The 22,670-nt window shown below is 34.8% G+C and overlaps 2 protein-coding genes across 2 annotated transcripts in view; one reads left to right on the top strand and one right to left on the bottom strand.

The window, feature by feature from the left end:
• Positions 1-417: 417 nt before the first annotated feature.
• On the bottom strand, positions 418-12,329 carry LOC138324475 (T-complex protein 1 subunit theta-like). The gene is made up of 16 exons (XM_069269542.1): positions 12,174-12,329; positions 10,302-10,392; positions 9,381-9,592; positions 9,031-9,100; positions 8,675-8,803; positions 8,176-8,237; positions 6,140-6,277; positions 5,733-5,804; positions 5,361-5,534; positions 4,771-4,858; positions 4,279-4,394; positions 3,959-4,030; positions 3,527-3,619; positions 3,094-3,165; positions 1,587-1,706; positions 418-1,167 (listed from the first exon to the last, which is right to left on the bottom strand). The coding sequence occupies exons 1-16, from the start codon at positions 12,231-12,233 to the stop codon at positions 1,102-1,104; spliced, it is 1,635 nt and encodes a 544-aa protein (XP_069125643.1). The 5' UTR covers positions 12,234-12,329; the 3' UTR covers positions 418-1,101.
• Positions 12,330-12,388: 59 nt separating this feature from the next.
• The window catches only part of LOC138324464 (macoilin-1-like), a 23,210-nt gene continuing 12,928 nt past the window's right edge, over positions 12,389-22,670 (top strand). Inside the window, exons 1-2 of the mRNA XM_069269531.1 lie at positions 12,389-12,522; positions 14,048-14,189. Of these exons, the coding sequence (XP_069125632.1) occupies positions 12,443-12,522; positions 14,048-14,189 (222 nt within the window). The 5' untranslated portion in view covers positions 12,389-12,442. The remainder of the gene's footprint in view (positions 12,523-14,047; positions 14,190-22,670) is intronic.

Below are 22,670 nucleotides of genomic sequence, written 5' to 3'. Positions count from 1 at the left end.
CGTGTTACTAGGACACAAGATATAAAGTGTATAGGTTAGAAGATACGGAAGTAACTTCCAGCATACTGTACAACATGAAATATTTGTGTGTTCTTTCTTTTATGGTTTGGAGGCCGGATACCATTTCTTGGTTAATCAATGGAGCAATAGTGATAATACTATATAAACAAAATTTGTTTTTTGAATGAAAACAAAATATTTTTTTTTGTTTACCCAACTAACATTCCATGTTTTACAGCATGAAATATCTACATGTATAATAATTAGATAATCATCTGTCAAGCATGTTTGATAATTTCACTTCAAAATGAAAACAGACAAAAGTTTTTTCGTTCCATCTTGTATTTTTCTATTTTTTTTTGTTTGTTGTTGGACAAAATCTGCGATCACATAAAAAAAGGAATTCAAAAGATTACATGACTTACAGGTGCAAAGCTGACAAAAAGAATAAATATTGAATCACTCACACAATACAATGAGACTTTGTTCTGTAGTCCTCATCAAAAGACTGGACATACAAACGGTCTATCTATAGCACTAGGTTGTACCGGTAGTTGAACGACATTAACAGCATTACGTGAAATAAACCTTGTTTTTGATCAACAATTCTCTGAGCTTACATAAGTAGTCTTTCATTTTGATGTTATCTTGGTATTCTCTGTGGTTTTCTTCTTCTTTCTTTCCTCTTTTCAAAAAAACTTTCTGAAAGAGTAAACTGAATTTCTACTACCACAATTTTGGTTCTTTGGTTTGATCGTATACAGCTCATATCAAATGTGTTATACATATCAATGTTACAGTTCATATCAAATGTGTTATACATATATTTATACATAAGTTCGAGAAACCTAAAAGAAATTTGATCTTCCTAATTATTTAATTGAATTGCCATAACATGATATTTCTCACATGCCTATGAAAGTTCAAAACACACATCAACTCGTCTCGCGTTCTCTTTCACATCCACAAACACACCACATATTATGTTTTCATTCCAGGCTAAACATTCTTCTAACAAAAACTAAGCGCTCTCATCAACCAAAGGAGGGGTTATATAAAATGGAGGCAGTCATGAAGTCATTTGAATGATTTGTTCCTAGTTTAATCATCATCCCAGTTCTTGTTCTCCTTTGCCTTTGGTCCACCAGCTGGCTTAGCCATGATGATCTGTCAACATGAAAACAAAAAGTTAAAACCATGGAATGTTCAATAAATAATGGGCATTGGTTTTCCCCCTGATAATTCAATGAAGCAATTGGCCTCAAAATCTTAATTAGGTGTAGATTTTTGGAGATATCTTTGAAAGGAATACTTACTAAATAATTGTGTTTCATCTGATATGGTTTGAGTAATAACATGTGCATAATTAATTAGGCACACTGAATCTAAAATGTTTTCTTTTGATGATTAAATTTCTAACCTATTATACAAAGTCTTAGCACCATACTGCAGGGAACTTGATGTAAAAGATTTTTTTTCCATGTAATAAATATAAAGGTATGGAAGGCATCTAACTGCACTTCTTTTAATACGGATTCAAGATCTTTACTGTTAGGATTTCTGAGTACCATATCATTAGATCTTACCTGGTCCACTTTGAGTACAGTACAGGCAGCTGCTGTAGCGAACTTAATGCCCCAAAACTTATTGATATACAGATCTAAGATTTCCCTCTCCACAGCGTCGGCCACATCTACTGGACTGGCCTGAAGGACAAAACACAAACCGTTACATATGGCAGAATCTTTCCAATGTTTACTTGACTCAGACATAACCTTAAATTAGCTCTCAATCATAGTGTTATCTTCAATTTTCTGGTCTTTCAAGCAAAATATACACCCTACCCCCCGGAGTCCAGGTTTTGTTCAGGAGTTGGTTTATTTTGGAGTACTGAGGATTATAGTTATTCAATGGGATATCCATTAAAAGATATTTATGTAGTCTTATATGAATACAAATATTCCTATTTCTGTTATTTCTTTACTGTAATTCAAGAAAGGATCATTGGAGCATTAATAACAATTTTGAATTCAGATAATTTAACATGATTAAATTTCTTATGTATTTCAACAATACACACTATTAAAGCAGGATCATACAAGTACAGTGGAACTTCCCCAAACTGATCATAGTCGGTGCATAGAATTTTGGCCGGTTTAGAGAGGGTTTGTTTTGGAAAAGTGAACAGAATATCGATCATAACAATCCGGATTTAATAGATCGAAAGTATTTTTCTACATTATACTGTACTGCCTGTATGCCCAGTGTTCATTATAACCGCCCGATATTAATTGTTAATGTGAATGTCATCACAAAAGAGAGAATCATACTTTTAAAAGGAATGGATAACAACAGTCTTTACTTTGTCACCGCTTTTAAACATTGTTAGTTGCATGAATGTTCTTGGGGATGTTCTCGTCTGCACTAACCTACATACGGCCGATCGCTTCTCATTACACCAAGAATAAAATTAAATATGGTCTAATTACACGATGATCAGTGGATGCCGGTCATTATATGACATGGTCATTTTCTAAAACAATACATGGCTTCGGCTTCTTCATACAGCAAATTTACGTTTGATACTCTCAAAATTGAATACGAAACTTCTCTTTATTACCAGCTCTGCTTGTTTTCCTACAGTAAACAAACCATGTGTACGTGGTAGACCTTATATATCGAAACAGTAGACATGATTAAATAATTACACCACCATCTCTGGTATAATTACTGTTTGCATATATCTTAGCTTTCACACCTGTATACATGCCCAAGGACATGGCGTGCGAAAACTATGGATACAGGTACATGTGTATTTCACTGTCGGTTGATCAGACCTCAATGCAAGCTATCGGTGTCGCTCAGGTAAGGCCGGTTTTGGGAAGTGCATTTTAGTTACATTTGACTATTCCGATCTCAAAATCGGTCCGGTATTCGGAATTGGGAGGGATCGGTTTTGGGAAGTTTTATTTACTATTATTAAAGAGGAATTCATTCTGTACATGACATCCATGTTCGTTTCTAAAGATGATCGGTTTTGAGAAGGTTCGGTTTCCTGAAGTTACAATGTATGATTATAATTTGACAAATTACCTCAATATCAACTCCGACGCTCTTCTTGCCTTCCTGGTGAGCAGCGTAGAGTTTGGACAATACCTCTGTGGGCTGCATAAAGATGGTATGATTAGTTGATATGTATTATGTATATGATATGTACTGAGGATAGGTAACTCAAAGAAAGATGTTGTCTTAAGAAAAGTTTCAAACCAGAACTTTCATGTTATTTGGTAATGATATTTAGTTAAGATAGCTAAAAACAAATTTTTTTTATATTATGTCAACATTTGTTAACTATCTATAACAGAATATTGTGTTTATCTCATAATTACCATGTATTTTCCGATCGTTACTTTGTCCTTTTCTAATAACACTGAATCATAAAGAACAGGACTAAATTGTTAAAAAAACATTGAATTGGTTGGACAAGCACAGAAAATCTCTTATTTCTTAAAAATGAAAGCGCTACCTTTGCTCCTGCATTCTCTGCGATTGCTCGTGGAATGACTTCTAAAGCTTCAGCAAATTTCATAATTGCATACTGCTCTAGACCAGGTTGACCCTTCAAATAAGATTTTTTATTAAATTACAATATTGTAATCACCAGTTAAATACATAAAATATTGTCTTGACCGTATTAATAATTCATGTAATTTATTTGGCTTTCCTATATCATAAAGTTAGGAAAATATATGAATATTCATAATAAGTATGTCCTCTTTAGCCCTATCATAACCTATTATGCATACTTTACAGTACAGATCTTTAAAAATAGGTGTGTCCTCTTTAGCCCTACCATAACCTATTATGCATACTTTACAGTACAGATCTTTAGTTACATCTTTCATATTATTTTGTTTTGAATTTATTTAGGAGTTTCAATCTTAAAGTAGATGCATACCTCTCCATAAGTGGTCAATTGTTTAGCAAGCTCTATTTCTGTAGCGCCAGCTCCTGGTACCACTCGGACATCCTGAAAGTAATCAATCAAAATAATATAAATCATATATAGGATTCTTAAATTGTATATGAAATACCCACTCTTAATAAATGTAACAAACACTGATGAATCGGAGATTTTGCGTAATAAAAGAGAATTTGAAAGTCTGCAAGACCTAATTAACAGCCTCCCTATGAAATGGACTGGACAGTGTGAGCCACACAAGACAGGATAGACACCCTAATTTAAGACAAGCATAGAAATGAAGCTCTTGTCTTTACCTTAGTTAATGCCTTGAATGTATTGACGCCATCATCAACAGCACGGACAATGTCGTCCAGGATGTTATCGGTGGATCCTCGTACTATGATGGTTGATACAGCACTCTCCTCTTTGTCTGCAATATTAAATCAGTCTTGTGTAAGAGTTTAGATATTGGGACAATTCAGGTAGTATGTGTAATACTCATATCTCTGTCTATTGCTAGGTTTAGTATTTTTGAAGTACCTGCTGTTCCAGATATTCTTTCAGTCTTTATTGGACAGGCGATAAATCAGATAACATAAATTAAAATATTAATCAAAAGTCGATCATGTGAAATGTGACTTAAATTTCTCAGTTTTGATTGAACAGATTGTTAATATATAATTCCAATATATGCTTAATGTACAGAAATGTAGAGTATGCATCAAAGAATTGGATACGAGCTTACTGATATAACGAATAACAAATTCAAATATTTACTGAAAATAGCTTTCTTCTAAATCACATACCTTGTTTGAACACAATAACAGAAGTATCTCCAATCTCATCTACAAACACATGATCACAATATCCAGTTTCATCTGTAGTTGGTGGGGTCTGTAACATAGTACAATACATCTCTGATAAATTCATTCCCAAGTGTACACACCAGGTAATAGATATATATTAATCTATCGAAGCAAAATCTTCAATACCATCTTTACTTCTTATTTTCATTCTGATTTCTCATTTGTTTTCAGTAAGTTATAAGTCGAGTTATTCATTTAAAGTAGCAACTTCTTCTTTTGGTGAATTTTTATGGCAATTTTTTAATAAAAAGTAAATTCTCCCTTAAAATTTGAATGAAACTCAAACCGGAATGAGACCTTTTACCAACTTTTGTTACTACAGTATTTTGTCTTTACCTATTACAAAATTGCCTCCCTTGCAGGCAGGTATCCATTTTGAGGTCATAATTTTGTGAATGAAACTTGCTTCATTTATGACATTATGCCTGCAAACGCATAACGTCACAATAAATATATATCCGCAAGGGCAGATAACTTTTATATACAAAAGCAGAATAGCTTGTCACACTTTTTATCATGTAGCTACTTACAATCCTAGGGAGTGGTGTGGCTCCTATGGATTTGCAGAGTCTCCTCAGGTCCCATTTGGACATTAGTCGTACTACCATTAGCTGGTATTTGTTACAGAAATGCAGAGCAAGCTCTCCCACCTTGCCTCCGGACACCACCACTTTGCAGCCAGTGTCAGCTATAGCTTTGATTTGCTGTGGGTAGTAAATGTCAAGTTTCTCATGTTATTATGCTCACAAAAACAAACATATGTTTTCATTAATTTCAAGGATACATTTAGTAACAACTGTTTGAACAGACTCTCTGCTATGTACATTCACATTATTAAACACTACATTTTACTGGTAATGATTTCGAAAAATGATAATCTACCTTTATGATTGAAAACTCACCTCTTCCATTAGATTTTCTTCTCCCTTGCTAAATGCTAACAGTTCATTAGCAGACTTGATTGATATTTTACCCTGAAAGAAAACCAAAGGAAATTACTTAAGGTCATTAGAAGACTTGAAAGATATTTTACTCTGAAAGAACACCCAAGGAAATGACTTATAATCATATTGATAATGATATTTTGTGATGTAAAGCAATATTCACGCGAGTATAAGGCTCAAATCGACTTTTTTGAATACACTGCAATCAGTGTACTGATACAATTTTAGCTCATAATACATCATCCAAATCGAGATGTTCAGATGACTTAAAAAAGAACTCCATCAAGACTTATTTGAGAGGAATTAGTATAAGCTGTATGATTGTATTTGGATTCTTTTTAACTTTATGGTGTGTAGGTTCTTACCGAAGTTTCTGTCTGCATGGAGTCGAGTGGACAGGAGTATACGACCACCTTACTTTTCTCGGCCTTGGTCAGGTCTCCCTCAACGAGACGTTTGAACACCATTCCATTGATTACTGTTGAGTTGTAGATTCCACTTCCCTACAATGGTTAAATTCACATAAATTTCCTTTACTTGGAACTGTAATGCCAGATTTTTAGCCCATGTTCCTTCTGACCTTGAACTAGCATCATATTAAAAACTTTTCATTTTTCCATTACATATTAATAATAAACCAGACGAAAATATCCAGTTCCATATTATGTCATTGTGAACTGGACAACCATTTTTATTTTGGACAAGTGATTTGGTAAAAAAAAAGAGTTTTACAATTTCAAAGTGATTTGGTAAAAAAAAAGAGTTTTACAATTTCAAATAATTTATCGTCTAGACCATATGTGGTAATAAATCAAAGTGCAAAAGCCACTCATAGATGCTGTGATTGAAGGATCCAAACCAAATAATAAAGAAATTGGTTTTTCATTTAAATATTGAATTTAGTATACTTTAAGTGTGCAGTGTTGAATTTCGGAGTTCAACAAAATATATTTACAGTATACCGTATTTATTTTATGATATTCAAAGTTTTCAAGAATAATAAGTTGAATAACTCATTTTCCTGAAATAACTCAAATCAATTTTGTGTCTAAATTATTTCTAAAATAACGATTTCGACACCTATGAAACCGTTCAGAATCTGAGTATTGTTTTTATAATTCTTTTTTAATTACTAAATTATTAATTTCATCAATGTCTCTTCAAAGACAAAACATAAAAAGTAAACATATCCGTATCTTAACATCCACTTAACATTGAAGAATATTTTAGGAAAAATATAACATTAGAAATATTACCATTTCCAGACAAGTTTTGGTTTCCTTTTTAGAAAACTTACATGGGTTAACGTTGCTTTGACGACATTTGACTAATAAATCATACTTTTGCCGAATAAAAGGTACATTATTCCATTACGTATATCACTCGTATTTCTTTTAAATTTACAAGATCGCTAGCCGTTAACATCAAGAAAACTTCATGTAATGTAGGCTACCGGACTTTAGCAAGTCTTCGTAAGCCTAACAGTAACTGGTTGGCGAGATATTTTCGTGCTGAACATTATACCGCGAGTTGTGCTTTGCCGACTTTTGACTCATAATAAAACATGGCCATATACTTTTGCCAAGTAAAAGGTACATTATTTGGTTACTTATAACACTCAAATTTCTTTTGAATACAGAACGCTATCATCAAGAAAACTTCATACAATACATCAGACTTTAGCAAGTCTTCATAAGGCTACCGTACATTACACGGCAATATAAGTTTATTTGTCACTTTAAAATGCTCGTACATATATAGATCTATATCATCATTATATTTTGTAAGTTTATGTTGATAAATTTTGTACCTTTTCCCTTTCAATATGACGCAGTTGTCGATAAACAAAAGACACAACTCCAGTGTGACAGACACATACTCAAAACTATTAACTTTTACTGCGCAATAATACAGTGTATCATCGGATATAGTTCGTCAATGCAACCAACACAAAAAACTTTATAAGCGTTATAAGAGATTTCTTTTGTATTAACGTTCCTAACATTTGATTACAATAATCGATCAGTAGCATGAATTACGTAAAATTTTAATAAACATACTCAATCCAAAATCCACCGAAAGTCTGCCACGGAGGAAGACAGCGAAGAAGGCGTTGTTCGTGATTTTCGGGAGACTACTATCTCGGAGTAATACCAATATCATAGAGTCCCAACTGAACACTTAAAACACTCCATCCATGGTGTATATGTATGTACAAATTCAATGTCTGTGGTTTTGAATATTGGGGTTTTATTTTTCATACCATCAAGTATTAAGTGAAATGAACAAAACAACTTTTAATTTTCATCGCGGAGTGGTTTCATTGTTTTGATGTGCACAGGCTCGCCGAGTGTACCTAAGAATGCTGTTTCACAGCATCAAAAATTTACTTAACACTTACCAGAATTTTGGAGGTTCTGACATTATCTACACTGAAGGACACTTTCTGTGGTAAAATGGATACTGAAAGTAAATAAAATAGTTACATGTAAATCATAAAAGTTCAAGTCATTTTAACATGTTGATTACCTTATATAACAGTGATCATTGGCTACAAACACTGTTCTCAATCCATTAATGTAAGTATTCTATTGAAGTTTCGTCAATCTTGTCTACTTATATTTTTCATACTGCACATTATTACTCATAGCGTGCTCATTTGAAATGCAAATGACTGATTTGTGTTGCAAACTTTTTCAGACCATTGCATTTTTAAGATTCTTGAAAAGGTATTTACGGCTGATCATGATCAATAAACAATACTTATAAACTCAATGTTGTGGTTAATGGCAGAGAAATTTTTGCCCATTGCAGCCCTCGTAAAGTTTCAAGCACTTCTTTGCCCAAATTCTTATTCTTTCTTTCAAAGTTAAGAAATCATTTTGTGCTATTAAACTTACTGCAGGCATCCACCACAAGGCTTGAGAGAAAGTCTTCATTTCCATACTGTTTGCTCATGATAGCAGATTTGACCACCTTTTGAACATCAGCCTTGTTCCTAAGGTTCTTTATTTCTCCACATACAAGATCTGAAACAACCAAATAGACGATAAAAAATTCAAGCTTCACATTATAGAATTGAAAAGTAAACAAGTTTTTTTCTGAATTTCTACAATGGAGCTGATTTGATGTGGCATTGGTACCATATTTCAAACAACCAAATAGAAAGGTCTCCTATTACAGAGTTAATACTATAGACTTGTTTTTGAATTATAAGACAATTTCAGCCAAATGACTGTCATAATAAAATATATACCTGGAAGGAGATCTTGAGCTTTTTTGGCAGCTAACTCATATCCATCTGTGACCTCTGTGACTGACAAACCCTGCAAACAGAAATATTGTGTTGGTCAAGTTTCATAGTAACAGCTACATCAATACCTCCCAACAGGAATACCTCATGTCTTGAAGTCCTATTAGTTTAATATCAGATAGAGCTATCAATAGAGTAAACATGCCATTTTATCAAACTATCAACTATCTGACAAGAGTAATAATTTAGTTTAAATATGTTTTTTCTTTCTTAATCAAAATACAACACATCATTAATGGACTACCACATATTTTTTTTGTTATTTTATGAGTAGATATGAAAATAGAACTTACCATCCTAAGCAGACTTTCTGCATGCTCCAAGAGAGCTCCAGCGAAGACAAGAGTAAAGTTGGTACCATCTCCAACTTCCTGTTCCTGTTGATGAGATGCAATTACCAACATCTTTGCTGCTGGGTGCTGAACCTCTAATTCCCGGAGAATGGTGGCAGCGTCATTGGTCACAAACAGCTTCTCCAACTGGTTGATGACCATCTTATTCTGACCTACACAACAACAAACAAAACTTTCACAGTAAGCAACCAAAACATTCAATACAGTAATAATAACGATAAGTTAACATTATAAACATAATTCACATTGACAATGTACAAGTAACAATAAAAGAAATGAAATAAATTATGGAAGTTTTAAGTTCAAATTCGACATAACACCGATCAAGTGCCATACACAAAGTAACCTGTTATTTATACCAGCATTTCATTCATATTGTACCACAGAGATGAAAATGGAAAATCTTTAAAAAAAACAACTGAAATATACTTTTTTTTGAAAACTATATGGAATTACTGTACATGTACCAGGCAGCTATTTTCTGAAAGTCTAAAAGGCTGAAATCAGCCAATCGGCTGAAGATTCACATCCTCGATAACAATATTACCTTCCATATTTTAATATATATAATTAACCCCCCACCCCCAACTACATACAGTTTTTTTTCCCCATTTGAAATGATTGCAGTCGCTTCTACTTCATATTAAATCCTTCCACCATAATTCAAAACACCAACAATAAAATTAATGCAGAGGCTATTAAAAATCAGCAGGCGATATGACTTGGATCTTAGTAAGAACTAACTGTAAGACAGTAAATAGCCTCTCCTCCAGCAGGAAGAGACAGTTAAGATGACACTGGCATGGGAAACAAAGACAAGGACATCAAATATGGTACTGTATGTTATACTATGCTTCTTACCAAGTGGCCCCATGGCAGATCGTGTGGTCCTGGCCAACTCTTTACAAGCATCTATGTTTCTATAAACTGCGTCCTCCAGTCCACTGTAGTGCTATGTAAACAAATGGGAAATGTCAAATTGGTAAATTGTTGTCACAACATTTTGTAGCCCTTAACATTAAGTTATCAGCCATATTTCAAAATAATTGCTGAATAAATATCAAGAACACAGTCACTAAATGCCCCTCCCACCTTTCTCATTCTATAATAAGAAACAAACATAAGTTGAGAATTGATAACCATAAACAAATTTCTCTATTCAATAATGTGAGTTCCTCTGACACACAACTGCTTCCTAATTATTATCTATAATGATATCATAACTTCTGTCTAGGGGATAATCATGTTATCGGGTGGTGCAGTGCCACTCGCCTTTCACCTAGCCGGCCAGGGTTCAATCTCTGGCAAGGACACGAAAAGGTTAGGGGATCACCTGCCTGATCACATGGGTTTTCTCCGGGCACTCCGGTTTTCTCCCACACTAAGATCCCTAGTGTACTTACATCCGGGCCATCAAGAGTGATTTGCATAAGTTGTAAAACTTGTTTTGTAATCAATGTAAAATAAATAAAGTTGGTAATTTATTCATTAATTTTTTACACACACACCTTCTGAACTTAAGTTAAATAAGCAATTACCAGCATTCATTGGTAAATTATCTTACAATGTATTTGAAAATGACAAAACTCTGAAAGCTGGTAAGTTATAACTGATAAGGGTTATTTATCACTAGTAATTAATTCCTTATCATAGGTATATATATACAATATATACCTATGATAAGGAGGTAACTCTTTTCTAATTTCTACAACCATTCCCTGCATGTGAAAACTTGTGGATGGGTTATGAAGGATCTTGTTATTATTTCTATTATTTATGAAAGATAACTGTATAATTTGTGATCACATTTGATAAATTTTGATTTAAAATATAATCATTTGTTTATTTACAAGTATTTGAAAATGAAATCAAACATTAATTACTAAAATAATCAGATTTCTCTGTCATTTTGAAATATGACCTACTCAATGAGAAATTACCAAAATTGGTAAATTATCCTATTTTTATACTACAATTGTAGAATGTACTAGAAAATTCATGCCCAACCTTTGAAAATTGGCAAGTGTGACTCATCAACATATAAAATGCAGAGATTTAACTTAGACCTAGCCTAATTGGTGCAGTGAATGTATATCACTTTTCTGACATAATATCTTCTTAACCTGTTTCCATTTTCAAATACATTTTCACACTGCTGTTGAGTCTAGTCTTGCAGTATATAAGATACCTTCAATACATGTTAGAGCAGCACCCCTTGAGAGATTCACAATATTTTTTTTTTTTAACATTTCCCATATTTTCAATACATACAATTTTGAACCTATGACAAATAAATGTTATCACCGATAAGATTAATTATGAAATTAATTCAAATATTTTTTTTTACTGAATACCTCTGATAGGGGAGGTAACTCTTTCCTAATCTTTTCCTGCATGTAAAAACTTGTGGATGGATTATGAAGGATCGTGTTACTATTTTTATCATTTATGAAAGAAAGGTGTATAGTCCTAAGCCAAATATATAATAATGAGACTGAAAAAAACCATTATAGTCATATATATATAATTTGATTTTGGTACATAGTCATAGAAAGACACATTCGAGAATGTTCTGGAAATCATAAACACAAACAGCATGGTTGTCACATGGTTTCACAAGAATCAGAGGCGTTTTTAGAGACTTAGGAATTTTTAAGGTTAACAAAAATGACGAATAAAGAGACTAATATCTAATTCACTCAATTTAAAATACATTTAAAGAAGATATACTACCTTAGCACCATCTTTCAACATCTGGGCAAAGCCCGGTGCTGTCGGTACGTGCATCGCCATGATTGCGTCCCAGAATGCCAAGGTGCGCGATTACGGAAATATCCGGTATTAGCCGAGTGTGTGCGGAAATAGATTGTTCGAGAGCGCATGCGATCATTAGGTTGACAAGAGCAGAAGACAATACACAAATTTTGAGTTTGTTGTGGTGTCATACCGGACGAATACATGCGAGGATCACGAAATCTGTGCTGGTATACATCTCGAAAAATATGAAGAGGAGAAATGCTGATTGTGGCAAGCTACGACGCCTTCCAAAGCGAAGCAAAATAACGGAAGGTTTCTACGGAAGGTACATTCCCCATTTCAATATGGCAGCAGTCTGAACTGCAAAATTATCATATGGAGACAATTTTGACAGATATTTGGCTTAATCCAGAACTGTCAACAAAACTGATATTATATGTTGTAGTATTTTTACACCCTGTATATAAAAACAGTTATCCAACATCAGAATAAACCATTGTTTGTCCTTAAACAGATTATTCCCATAACACGAGACCAAGTGTACATTATTTAGTCAAACTATTGCAACATCACATGGAAATCAGTTACTGTGAATTGATGTTTTTATAGTGAATTCTTAAAAATCAAGTTGATAATATTTGACAGTTGTGCTTTTTACCTGCTATATGTGTGCTATAAACAATGACATGCATGTCAGTATGGAGTAATGTTGTGATGTAGTTGTATGATAATAATTAAGAAATTCAGTGTGATGATTAACAGAGTAAAATGAATCTGTAACATATCAACTTTGAGAGCATTGCTATGAAAAAGTATTAGAAGAGATAAATGCTGATGATTATACCAAATCAATAATCAATATAAGTTTTTGTTTGAAAGGTAATTAAGCCTGCATTCTTACCATTTGTATAGCACATGGACAAACAAAGCATAAGGCTAAGTAACTAGTGACAGACTAGTGTTACTGTATTTGCCATAATTAGTGCCCCTCCTCTCTTTAAATGTTTCTCCCCTCCTTAAGTGCCCCTCGAGAGAAGAGTTGAAGTTGTATACATGATCAAATGCATGCCCCCATCCATTGGATTTGGCAATGTTTTACAACAAATCAAGTGTATGATGCCTCTAATATCAGCATTGTATCACTATCTCACAATACATGATCTTACCAGTGTTTAATATGAATCACAGCATAATACTGCATCTCAAAGGTTAAAAGGCATATGAATGTTTACTGCAACAGATTAATGTGTCATGAATACAGAAAGAGTTAACACTCACAACTTACATTATGGTTCACCTACCCCCCCCCCCCCCCCCCCCCACCTCTTGTTACAATTTTTAAGCGCTAATTATGGCGAATATGGTAATTCAAAATCTGAAATGAAAAAAGAGCTTTATTAACTGCCAACTTAAGCTTACATAGTTCAAAATGTATATGGCTTACGCAATGTTCAATCGACATGTCATGCTGCTATTTTTGTCAATAGATGTACATTCAAACCTCGTTAACTTGGAAATTGACAGGGCCATGACAATAGACAACAAGAGTATTCAAATTGCGTTTACTTGAAAAAATAGTGAAAAATTGGTTGAAACAAAACAAAAAACTATAAAACTCTTGGTAAGTAAAGAAGGTTAAACTGTTCAATGTTGATAAGATAGAGTCTGACATTCTCTTTAGGGCCAGAGCGCAGTGCTATATCAAAAGGTGGAACTCGCCAACACTGTTTGATACCAGTGTTTTAACAGATAGAGAAAGCCCTTTAGTTATAAACAAAATATTTAGCATTGTTTGCAAGTACTTTAAAACATTTTGTGTGAGATCTGACATTTCCACTCATTTGTTGCAGCACTTTTCTGTACCTGAAGTTTCTGATGGTCTGGGCCCTTGTGCTAATGGCAGACTTTATCCTGGAATTTCGTTTTGAGTATCTGTGGCCATTTTGGCTTCTAGTCAGGAGTGTTTATGATTCATTCAAATATCAAGGATTGGTATGTATCATTTTTTCACACAGATTTAATTCAGTTTACAGTGATAAATCTATGTCTTGAAAACTATTGGACAATTTCAGCAAATTTGTTCAAAACAATTGGTCTCTCTATGTAAAATTTAAATTATTTTCTGAAATTTCTATGGGACATTTGGGAATTTTATGAGTATGGCCCTGGACTCGCATGCAGATTTATCACTGGGAATGAGTTTTAATTAGCTAATGACAATCGATTAACGGTTATTAAACAAGCAAGGATGTTTATCAATAATGAATGGAGAGAAAAAATCTAATCCAAAAGTGAAGACATTGAAGATCTGTGACTGATAAATCAATAACAAAATATATTAATTGTTGCAGCCCTTGTTTACTGACTGCCTTTAAAGGATTTGTGCAGTCAAATATTTTTTTTATATGAATGAAAAATCAAGTCCCACACAACAAATCGTCTAGCTTTTAGCGCTATCGGTGGGTTTTGGTCGTGATTTACGGGTAGTGTCGTCTATGGTTTAGAGATAATGAGCTAGGCTTGTGACGTACGTCACAGTAGTCTGCGGCTTCACAATGTAAGCCGACCATACATGTATACAGCATATACTGTATGTATACTCTAGGTCTTCAATATGAGTTTTTCGAGTAAACGCCTATTCTAGCTTTGTGTTACCGTATTTCACCGCAAATAAGACCCCCCTCCCAGAGAAGAAATAAAGGTGAAAAATGGTGGGGGGTCTTATTTGCGGACAACCAGTCTGATAACATCGATCTATGAGGTCGCCATCTTGGATTTTTTAATGTCCTGTCTTTGTTGTAACAGCCGTATGACAGATGGGTAATAGCAAGATGTTCAAGTATTTATAATAATAATGAAGACTTATGAGTAAAATTAAATTAAATGGTATGACAAATTAAAACATAAACAATACTAGAGCAGTTGTAACGTAAGTCTGAAAGGGAAACGCACATTTTTGCAAGAGTCACGCGGACATTCACCAATGAATCAAAACGAAGAAACAGCTTCATAAGCAATGTCATCTTAATCCAAAAGTTTTAACCCTTTAAGCGCTATATACTCTTACTATACAAGGGGCCTCACTGTTGAATTAATTTGAAGAAATACAGAAATTATGAATACCTTTATTTAATGTTCAATAACATTTTTTCCATGCCATTTTCAATAATAGACATATATACAAATTTTGTTCAGTAGATGTTAAGGTTTACATAGATGGTAAATTTGTCTCTAAAAATTTGTCAGGTAAGGATTTACAGGTAAAAATTACAGGTAAATAAATACATTTTCTTCAAAATTCCATAAAGTAGGAGTATTTATAATGTAAATCACCTAACTATCATTCTTTATTCCTGTTCTTCAGCAAGGAATAGAATTAATTAGTTTTTGGTGATTAATTGATTCATATTTCAGGTGTGAACAGGTAAATCATAGCTCTAGTTGACAGGTAAACATTGTCGTTGAATTATGAAATAAAACTAAGTATGTTGTAAATTCTGACTTTAAATTGTGATTATTATTTCACACATTTCTTGTGAGTTTACCGGTTCTGAAGGACTGATTCAGGAGGTAGATATTTCATCAGAGTCCCTGTCATTAGCAGGTAATAATACCTGGCGATAATATACAAAGGTATGAAGGTGTCGTTGTCACACAGGTGTAAGTTTGAGAGAATATTTTGGAAACGATCTTTAGACATTTTGTCTCCGAAAAATGGAGTAAAAATAACGTTCTCAGTTGCCCAGTAAGTATCGGTTTTATGGACAATCCCATCGCTATAACAAGACCAATAAATGCTTTCATCTCCTCGAGTGACACCTGTTTCCACTCGAAGATACGCGAGTGATTTCCTTGACGACCTTGATATTTTGCGGTCGGCATATAAATCTGTTGGACAACAATATTTAAAAAATCGTCATTTAGAAATAAGTGAAAAAAATCTATAGGTTCCTGATTTTCCATATTAATAATAAGTTTTGATTCCCTTGTAAACGGGACACAAAAAGGTGGCCCCGATGATTTCATCCAACCCTCCGCTTTGTCCGAGTTGTCTTCGTCGTCATTCTCGGGCGAGAAATCATCTATATCAATGTGAGCAATTAGTGCTCCATTCCTAACAATATACTCGGGCCCAAAACCTTTAAATTCAGTTTAACTGTCACTATTTTCATGGAAGATATTTTCAATATTATCGTCTTCGTCACTGTCCCAGTCTGAGTCAAAAGCGGCCGACATGATGGAATTTACGAATTGTTTACGTTTGCTGTCGGGGCCTGTTCAACATAGCATTTCGTAGTACTCCCGCCGAGAGTATCAGTACACACACGCTGTTATGCTAGTTTGGGGCCTAAACAACCAATCAGAATCATTTTTATTTATAAACACGTGGATGGGAAATACCTAAGAGCCGTGTGAAAAAGGTTGTCAACAGAACGACATTTGCGGTGACCAACATTACGAGACCGATACTAGCGGAACGACATTTGCGGTGACAAGCGCTTAAAGGGTTAATAATCGTATAGTTATTTAAAAATATTCAAATTCGGTTATTGTTTACTATCTCCGTCTTAGTAAACGTACATGAATCAATCGTCGTGAATCGGAAGACGATCGCCGTTCAAACTCAGGCCTATTTAAAATTCACTGCAAACGTTTACATATCAAATTCGTTCATAAACAGAAGAATGTACGTACATTTGTCTCAGCCAAATGAGCAAATGATCGTGATTTAACTTCAACATGCCGACATGCACTGATGCAGTTGTTTGTAACATCGTACACATATGTGTAGGAAAATGGCGCCAGGTTGAAGCCATACTTTCACATTTTCACACCAGGTTGTGTTTGGGAATTTGATCGGTATTGCTATTGATACGAATATAGTTTGATAATATTTCAGATATTAAACCAAGTATTAACTGCATTAAAACATCGTAGCAAGTATTTTTGTGTCAGAGTAAAATACGAAACTTTGCGGTTAATCATATTATACTGACTGCGTAAACAAAACATGGCGGCCGAAAAGTAAAGCATGGTTTCTCCAACTGATCGTGAACTACAGGGACGTTGCGTTTACAAATAAATATATTTGAAACTGTAAATGCCTTAAGTAGATGTTTTAGGTAATGATTGTATTGAGTTAGAATCCACGACTGCAGAAACGATCTGCATCAATGACAAATATCTTTGCCGATTCATGTAAAAAATGACAAGCCGTACGAACACTAAAACGTGTTGATCATGCTGATATGAAGTGTATATCGGCGTATTTTGTTGAAAATAACCTCCAATTAAATATGAGCACTGTCCACAATTCGTAGTTATTGATAATTAAATTAAATCACCCGTGAATTAACTTTGATTAAATGACAAAAATAACAAGCACACAAACAGTTGTTTACTACGTGATTTTTCTATGCCGATAAAACAAAAAAAAAGAAGTTCCGATGCAAAGTCATTTTGGTGATATTTTTAATTACTCCATGGCTCAAATCCATCATCCAGTAAACTGAAAAATAGGTGGGGGGTCTTATTTGCAGACATCCCCCTTAAGTCTGAAAATGTGTCAAGATAGTTGGGGGGGGTCTTATTTGCGGTCAAATACGGTATAAATATTTTCAGTTTCAAAACGTTCCATTAACAACATTTCAAAGAAGCAAATCTAACTTTAGGTTAGATAATTAGACCAATTTGATGACGATATCAAAATGATGTTCTGATAAGTCTGAATAAGGACGTAGCTGACTATGAACAGAGATTTAGATTATCTTTGTCTCTGCTATGAATCATTGGTTGTTTCACAGATTTAGATTACATACTATGTGTATCTAAATTTCGGTGTATTTAAAATCAGTAAAATGTAACATTATCTTGTTACCAGTAAAATCACAAAAAAATGAGCAAAATCTATAGAAAAATGGCATGTTTTTAGCTCACCTGGTCCGAAGGACCAAGGTGAGCTTATGCCATACCGTGGCGTCCGGCGTCCGTCGTCCGTCGTCCGTCGTCCGTCGTCCGTCGTCCGTCGTCCGTCCGTCCGTCCGTCCGTCCGTCCGTCAACAATCGACTTCTTCTCCATAACCGCTGGTCGGATTTCAACAAAATTTGACTGGTAGCATCCTTATGGGCTACTAACTGAAAATTGTACAAATGACGGGGCTGACCCCCCAGGGGCCTGAGGGGCGGGGCCAAAAGGGGTCAATTTGGCTATTTCCATATAAACGACTTCTTCTCTGAAACCAAGCATGGGATAGCACCCATAATGCAATGGTAGCATCCTTATAGGGTGGGGATTCAAAATTGTACAAATGATGGGGCTGACCCCCCAGGGGCCTGAGGGGCGGGGCCAAAAGGGGTCAATTTGGCTATTTCCATATAAACGACTTCTTCTCTGAAACCAAGCATGAGATAGCATCCATAATGCAATGGTAGCATCCTTATAGGGTGGGGATTCAAAATTGTACAAATGATGGGGCTGACCCCCCGGGGGCCTGAGGGGCGGGGTCAAATGGGGTCAATTTGGCTATTTCCATATAAACGACTTCTTCTCTGACTAAGCATGAGATAGCACTCATAATGCAATGGTAGTATCGTTATAGAGTGGGGATTAAAAATTGTACAAATGATTTGGCTGACCCCCCGGGGGCCTGAGGGGCGGGGCCAAAAGGGGTCAATTTGGCTATTTCCATATAAACGACTTCTTCTCTGAAACCAAGCATGGGATAGCACCCATAATGCAATGGTAGCATCCTTATAGGGTGGGGATTCAAAATTGTACAAATGATGGGGCTGACCCCCCGGGGGCCTGAGGGGCGGGGTCAAATGGGGTCAATTTGGCTATTTCCATATAAACGACTTCTTCTCTGAAACTAAGCATGGGATAGCACCCATAATGCAATGGTAGCATCCTTATAGGGTGGGGATTCAAAATTGTACAAATGATGGGGCTGACCCCCGGGGGGCCTGAGGGGCGGGGTCAAAAGGGGTCAATTTGGCTATTTCCATATAAACGACTTCTTCTCTGAAACTAAGCATGGTATAGCACCCATAATGCAATGGTAGCATCCTTATAGGGTGGGGATTCAAAATTGTGCAAATGATGGGGCTGACCCCCAGGGGGCCTGAGGGGCGGGGTCGAAAGTGGCCAATTTGGCAATTTCCATTTAAACGACTTCTTCTCTGAAACTAAGCACGGTATAGCACCCATAATACAATGGTAGTATCCTTATAGTGTGGGGATTCAAAATTGTGCAAATGATAGGGCTGACCCCCCGGGGGCCTGAGGGGCGGTGTCAAAAGTGGTCAATTTCCATATATATATGACTTTTTCTCTGCAACTTAACATGGGATTACGCTCATAATGCAATGGTTACATCCTTATAGGGTTTGGATTCAAAATTTTGCAAATGATTGGGCTGACCCCCCGGGGGCCTGAAGGGTGGGGTCAAAAGGGGTCAATTTAGCTATTTCCATATAAACGACTTCTTCTCTGCAACTAAGAATGGAAGAGCACTTATAGTGCAATGGTAGCATCCTTATAGGGTTGGGATTTGAAATTGTACAAATGATAGGGCTGACCCCCGGGGCCTTAGACGGCAATAGATGCGAGGTCAAAAGGTCAATTAGGCTACTATTTTCATATAAATTACTTTGTCTCTGAACCTATGTATTGGATAGCATATTTGTATGGTATCAATAGCATCATTGTATGGTTGTGATTCAAAATTAAACTTTGGGAGTCAATTTTGCTTATTTTTCTAATTGTCAGAGTCTTGTGATAATTACTAACAAAAAACCAGGTGAGCGATACAGGCCCTCTGGGCCTCTTGTTATTTCAAAAATCTGCCATAACAGTGCAAACATGGGACAGTTTTTGAGTAAAAGATGAAATGTGGACGATTGTCAGTTCTGTTTATATTGGAGTAATGGTGCCGAACTAAAAAGAAAAATAATATCCATATTGTTGCTTTTGAAAGTAGAAATACATCAGTGATATTTCTGATATCTGTTTCTAAATTGCAGTATAAGTACAGATTTAAATTCATTATTTTAAAATTATACTAAATCCTGAAAATATATATCTTCATTGTCGATCCTTTTGTATTGTTGATATCCTTTTGTATATCTATTATCATATCTAGATTTAAATTGTGTAATCAGAAACATATGTGAAAATTGAAATCATAAGACATTATTTGACACAGTGCGGTGTCACTCATTCTTTAAGAGACAAATTTATGACTGATGTCCTCGACATATGTGGTATTGAATGTTTTATACTACTAGACAGTCAGTCAGATGAAGGCTTTGTATGGATTCTATTTGGGCAACATAATGATCATCTAAAAGACATAGAGGAACCATTTCACAAAATTGCTACACAATACGTAAGAGCAGCTTCACATGTATATTTATCCTCTACTAGTGACAGACAATAAGAAAGAATGGAATAATATTTCGCAACGTGAACGAGTAGATGTAGGCCTGGCTCTTCCTTCTTCTATTTGAAATTCATGAACTTTTATAGCTGAAAAAAGCAATTTTTTCTTTTTCTTTTTGTAATTTTTTGTATTTCTTTTGAATTTATTATTTGTATTTCTATAAGAGGAATTAAAGATTGAATGAAATGAATGAATTTAAAAATATACTCAGTCATATTCAAATAAGTATAATTTAGTGTTATGACTATAGATTATACACAGTGAATACCTTAGACATTACAAAAGATTGCTACATGTACATGCAAGATTCAGTAATTTAAGAACTTAACTGGAATAATTTGCTAGATTAAACCTTAATTTAGTTGAAATATTTATGAATGAGATTTAGGCTAGAATTTTCCCAATTTTATAGATTTTTTCCCAATCTGAAAATATTTTAGATTGGCCTTATAATTGTCCCACCACTATTGGGATTTGCAATCGAACGCATCAAAAAAATGGCGGCCGTGACAGGTGAGTCAACTGGCCGAGAATGCAGGTAAATTAACCAAGATACAGTCGCAAAACAGTAACCAGGTATGAAAATTGGATTATGAATGGCAATCACCAATTAATTAACACCTCCAGCACAATATCCGAAGTCCTGTCAGTTGTCAGCTAGTTTTGAGGTTTTGTCTGCTATTTAAGCGGTCAAACATGAGTTGTAAATAAAATATATTGTTTGAATCCATACTTAGTGTAATATATTTCGTTTTTAAACTTCTTTTATAATATACAGAGTGTATTTGCGATAATTTCTCCGTTGATCAGTTACCTTTGTGTTTTATTTAGAGCAGAATACTTTTCTATTTAAAAACATTTTATTAACATCATGCAGTTTAAAGGCCCACTACCTTTCCGAAACGGCTTTTAATTTTTAAAATAGGAATGTAAAACGAGATCAATAATTTTGTAGAGTCGCAGAAGTTATTAACTATACGTTTACTAGCACACTTATCATCACCTTCAGAACTGTTAAATTAGAATAAATAAAATATTAATTTTCAAAACGCGGGTCGTTTTATGTTTCCCGCCATCGTCCTAAATGCCGCGCGGTAGTTGACTATCACTGCGCCAGACGGCAAAACAGCGAAATGAATCTCCACTTTTATCGTACATTAGACAGGAAATCTTGCATATGTTTGGTGTTGTAACCTCATCCTAAGCCATCGATATATATTTTCTTTTGTTATTAATGTTTTTAAGAAACCTTTAAATTTTGCTCCGGAAAGGTAGTGGACCTTTAAATTACATATTAAAGATAAATTTTGTATTTTCTCCAACTGAACATGGACTTAATGAATCATTATTTCTCTCTACCGGTATATTTTTTGAATGGAAAGCCAATGAAGAATTGATAAGATCGGCTATTTTCAGTACTGGGACCACCTAGATATTAGTATCCGTCATTGAAGACAAAATAAAGAGAGATAAAATACATATTTGGTCATTATATTGCCTTTCGACAAAAGAACATGTATGTCGATATGCTGATGAATTTTCCCAAATTCACACAGGGCCTTTTCCCAATTTACCTAGGAAAAAACCCTGGGTCACTTGTGTTGTATGTCTGATACTTGCTACAAATTGAAGAACAAATTGTGAGATATGACTAGACATGCCCACTTTTTTAATCGATTGATAAATGATTGCAATGCTCTGATTATTCCGATTGATCAATTGTCATACAGTGGAACCTCCCAAAACCGAACCTTCTCAAAACCGATCACCTCTAGAAACCGAACATGGATGTCATGTACGGAATGAATTCCTCTTTATTAATAGTATATAAAACTTCCCAAAACCGATCCCTCCCAATTCCGAATACCGGACCGATTTTAAGATCGGAATAGTCAAATGTAACTAAAATACACTTCTGAAAACCGGCCTTACCTGAGCGACACCGATAGATTGCATTGAGGTCTGATCAACCGACCGTGAAATACACACGTACCTGTACCATAGTTGTCGCATGCCATGTCCTGGGGCATGT

This window comes from Argopecten irradians, chromosome 1 (genome assembly GCF_041381155.1).
Source record: "Argopecten irradians isolate NY chromosome 1, Ai_NY, whole genome shotgun sequence".
Lineage (NCBI taxonomy): Eukaryota > Metazoa > Mollusca > Bivalvia > Pectinida > Pectinidae > Argopecten > Argopecten irradians.
Note: the sequence above shows the minus strand (reverse complement) of the source record. Positions and strands in the feature narration are given on the sequence as shown.

Bases quoted from the DNA above. Each gene is read 5' to 3' on its own strand.
- LOC138324475 (XM_069269542.1), bottom strand. From the start codon at position 12,233: ATGGCGATGCACGTACCGACAGCACCGGGCTTTGCCCAGATGTTGAAA. The intron at 9,101-9,380 runs GTAAGTTCTATT...TTCTGTTTGCAG, and splicing joins CAGAAAGTCTGCTTAGGATG to GGTTTGTCAGTCACAGAGGT. The intron at 1,707-3,093 runs GTAATTTGTCAA...TTTGTCCTTCAG, and splicing joins GCGTCGGAGTTGATATTGAG to GCCAGTCCAGTAGATGTGGC.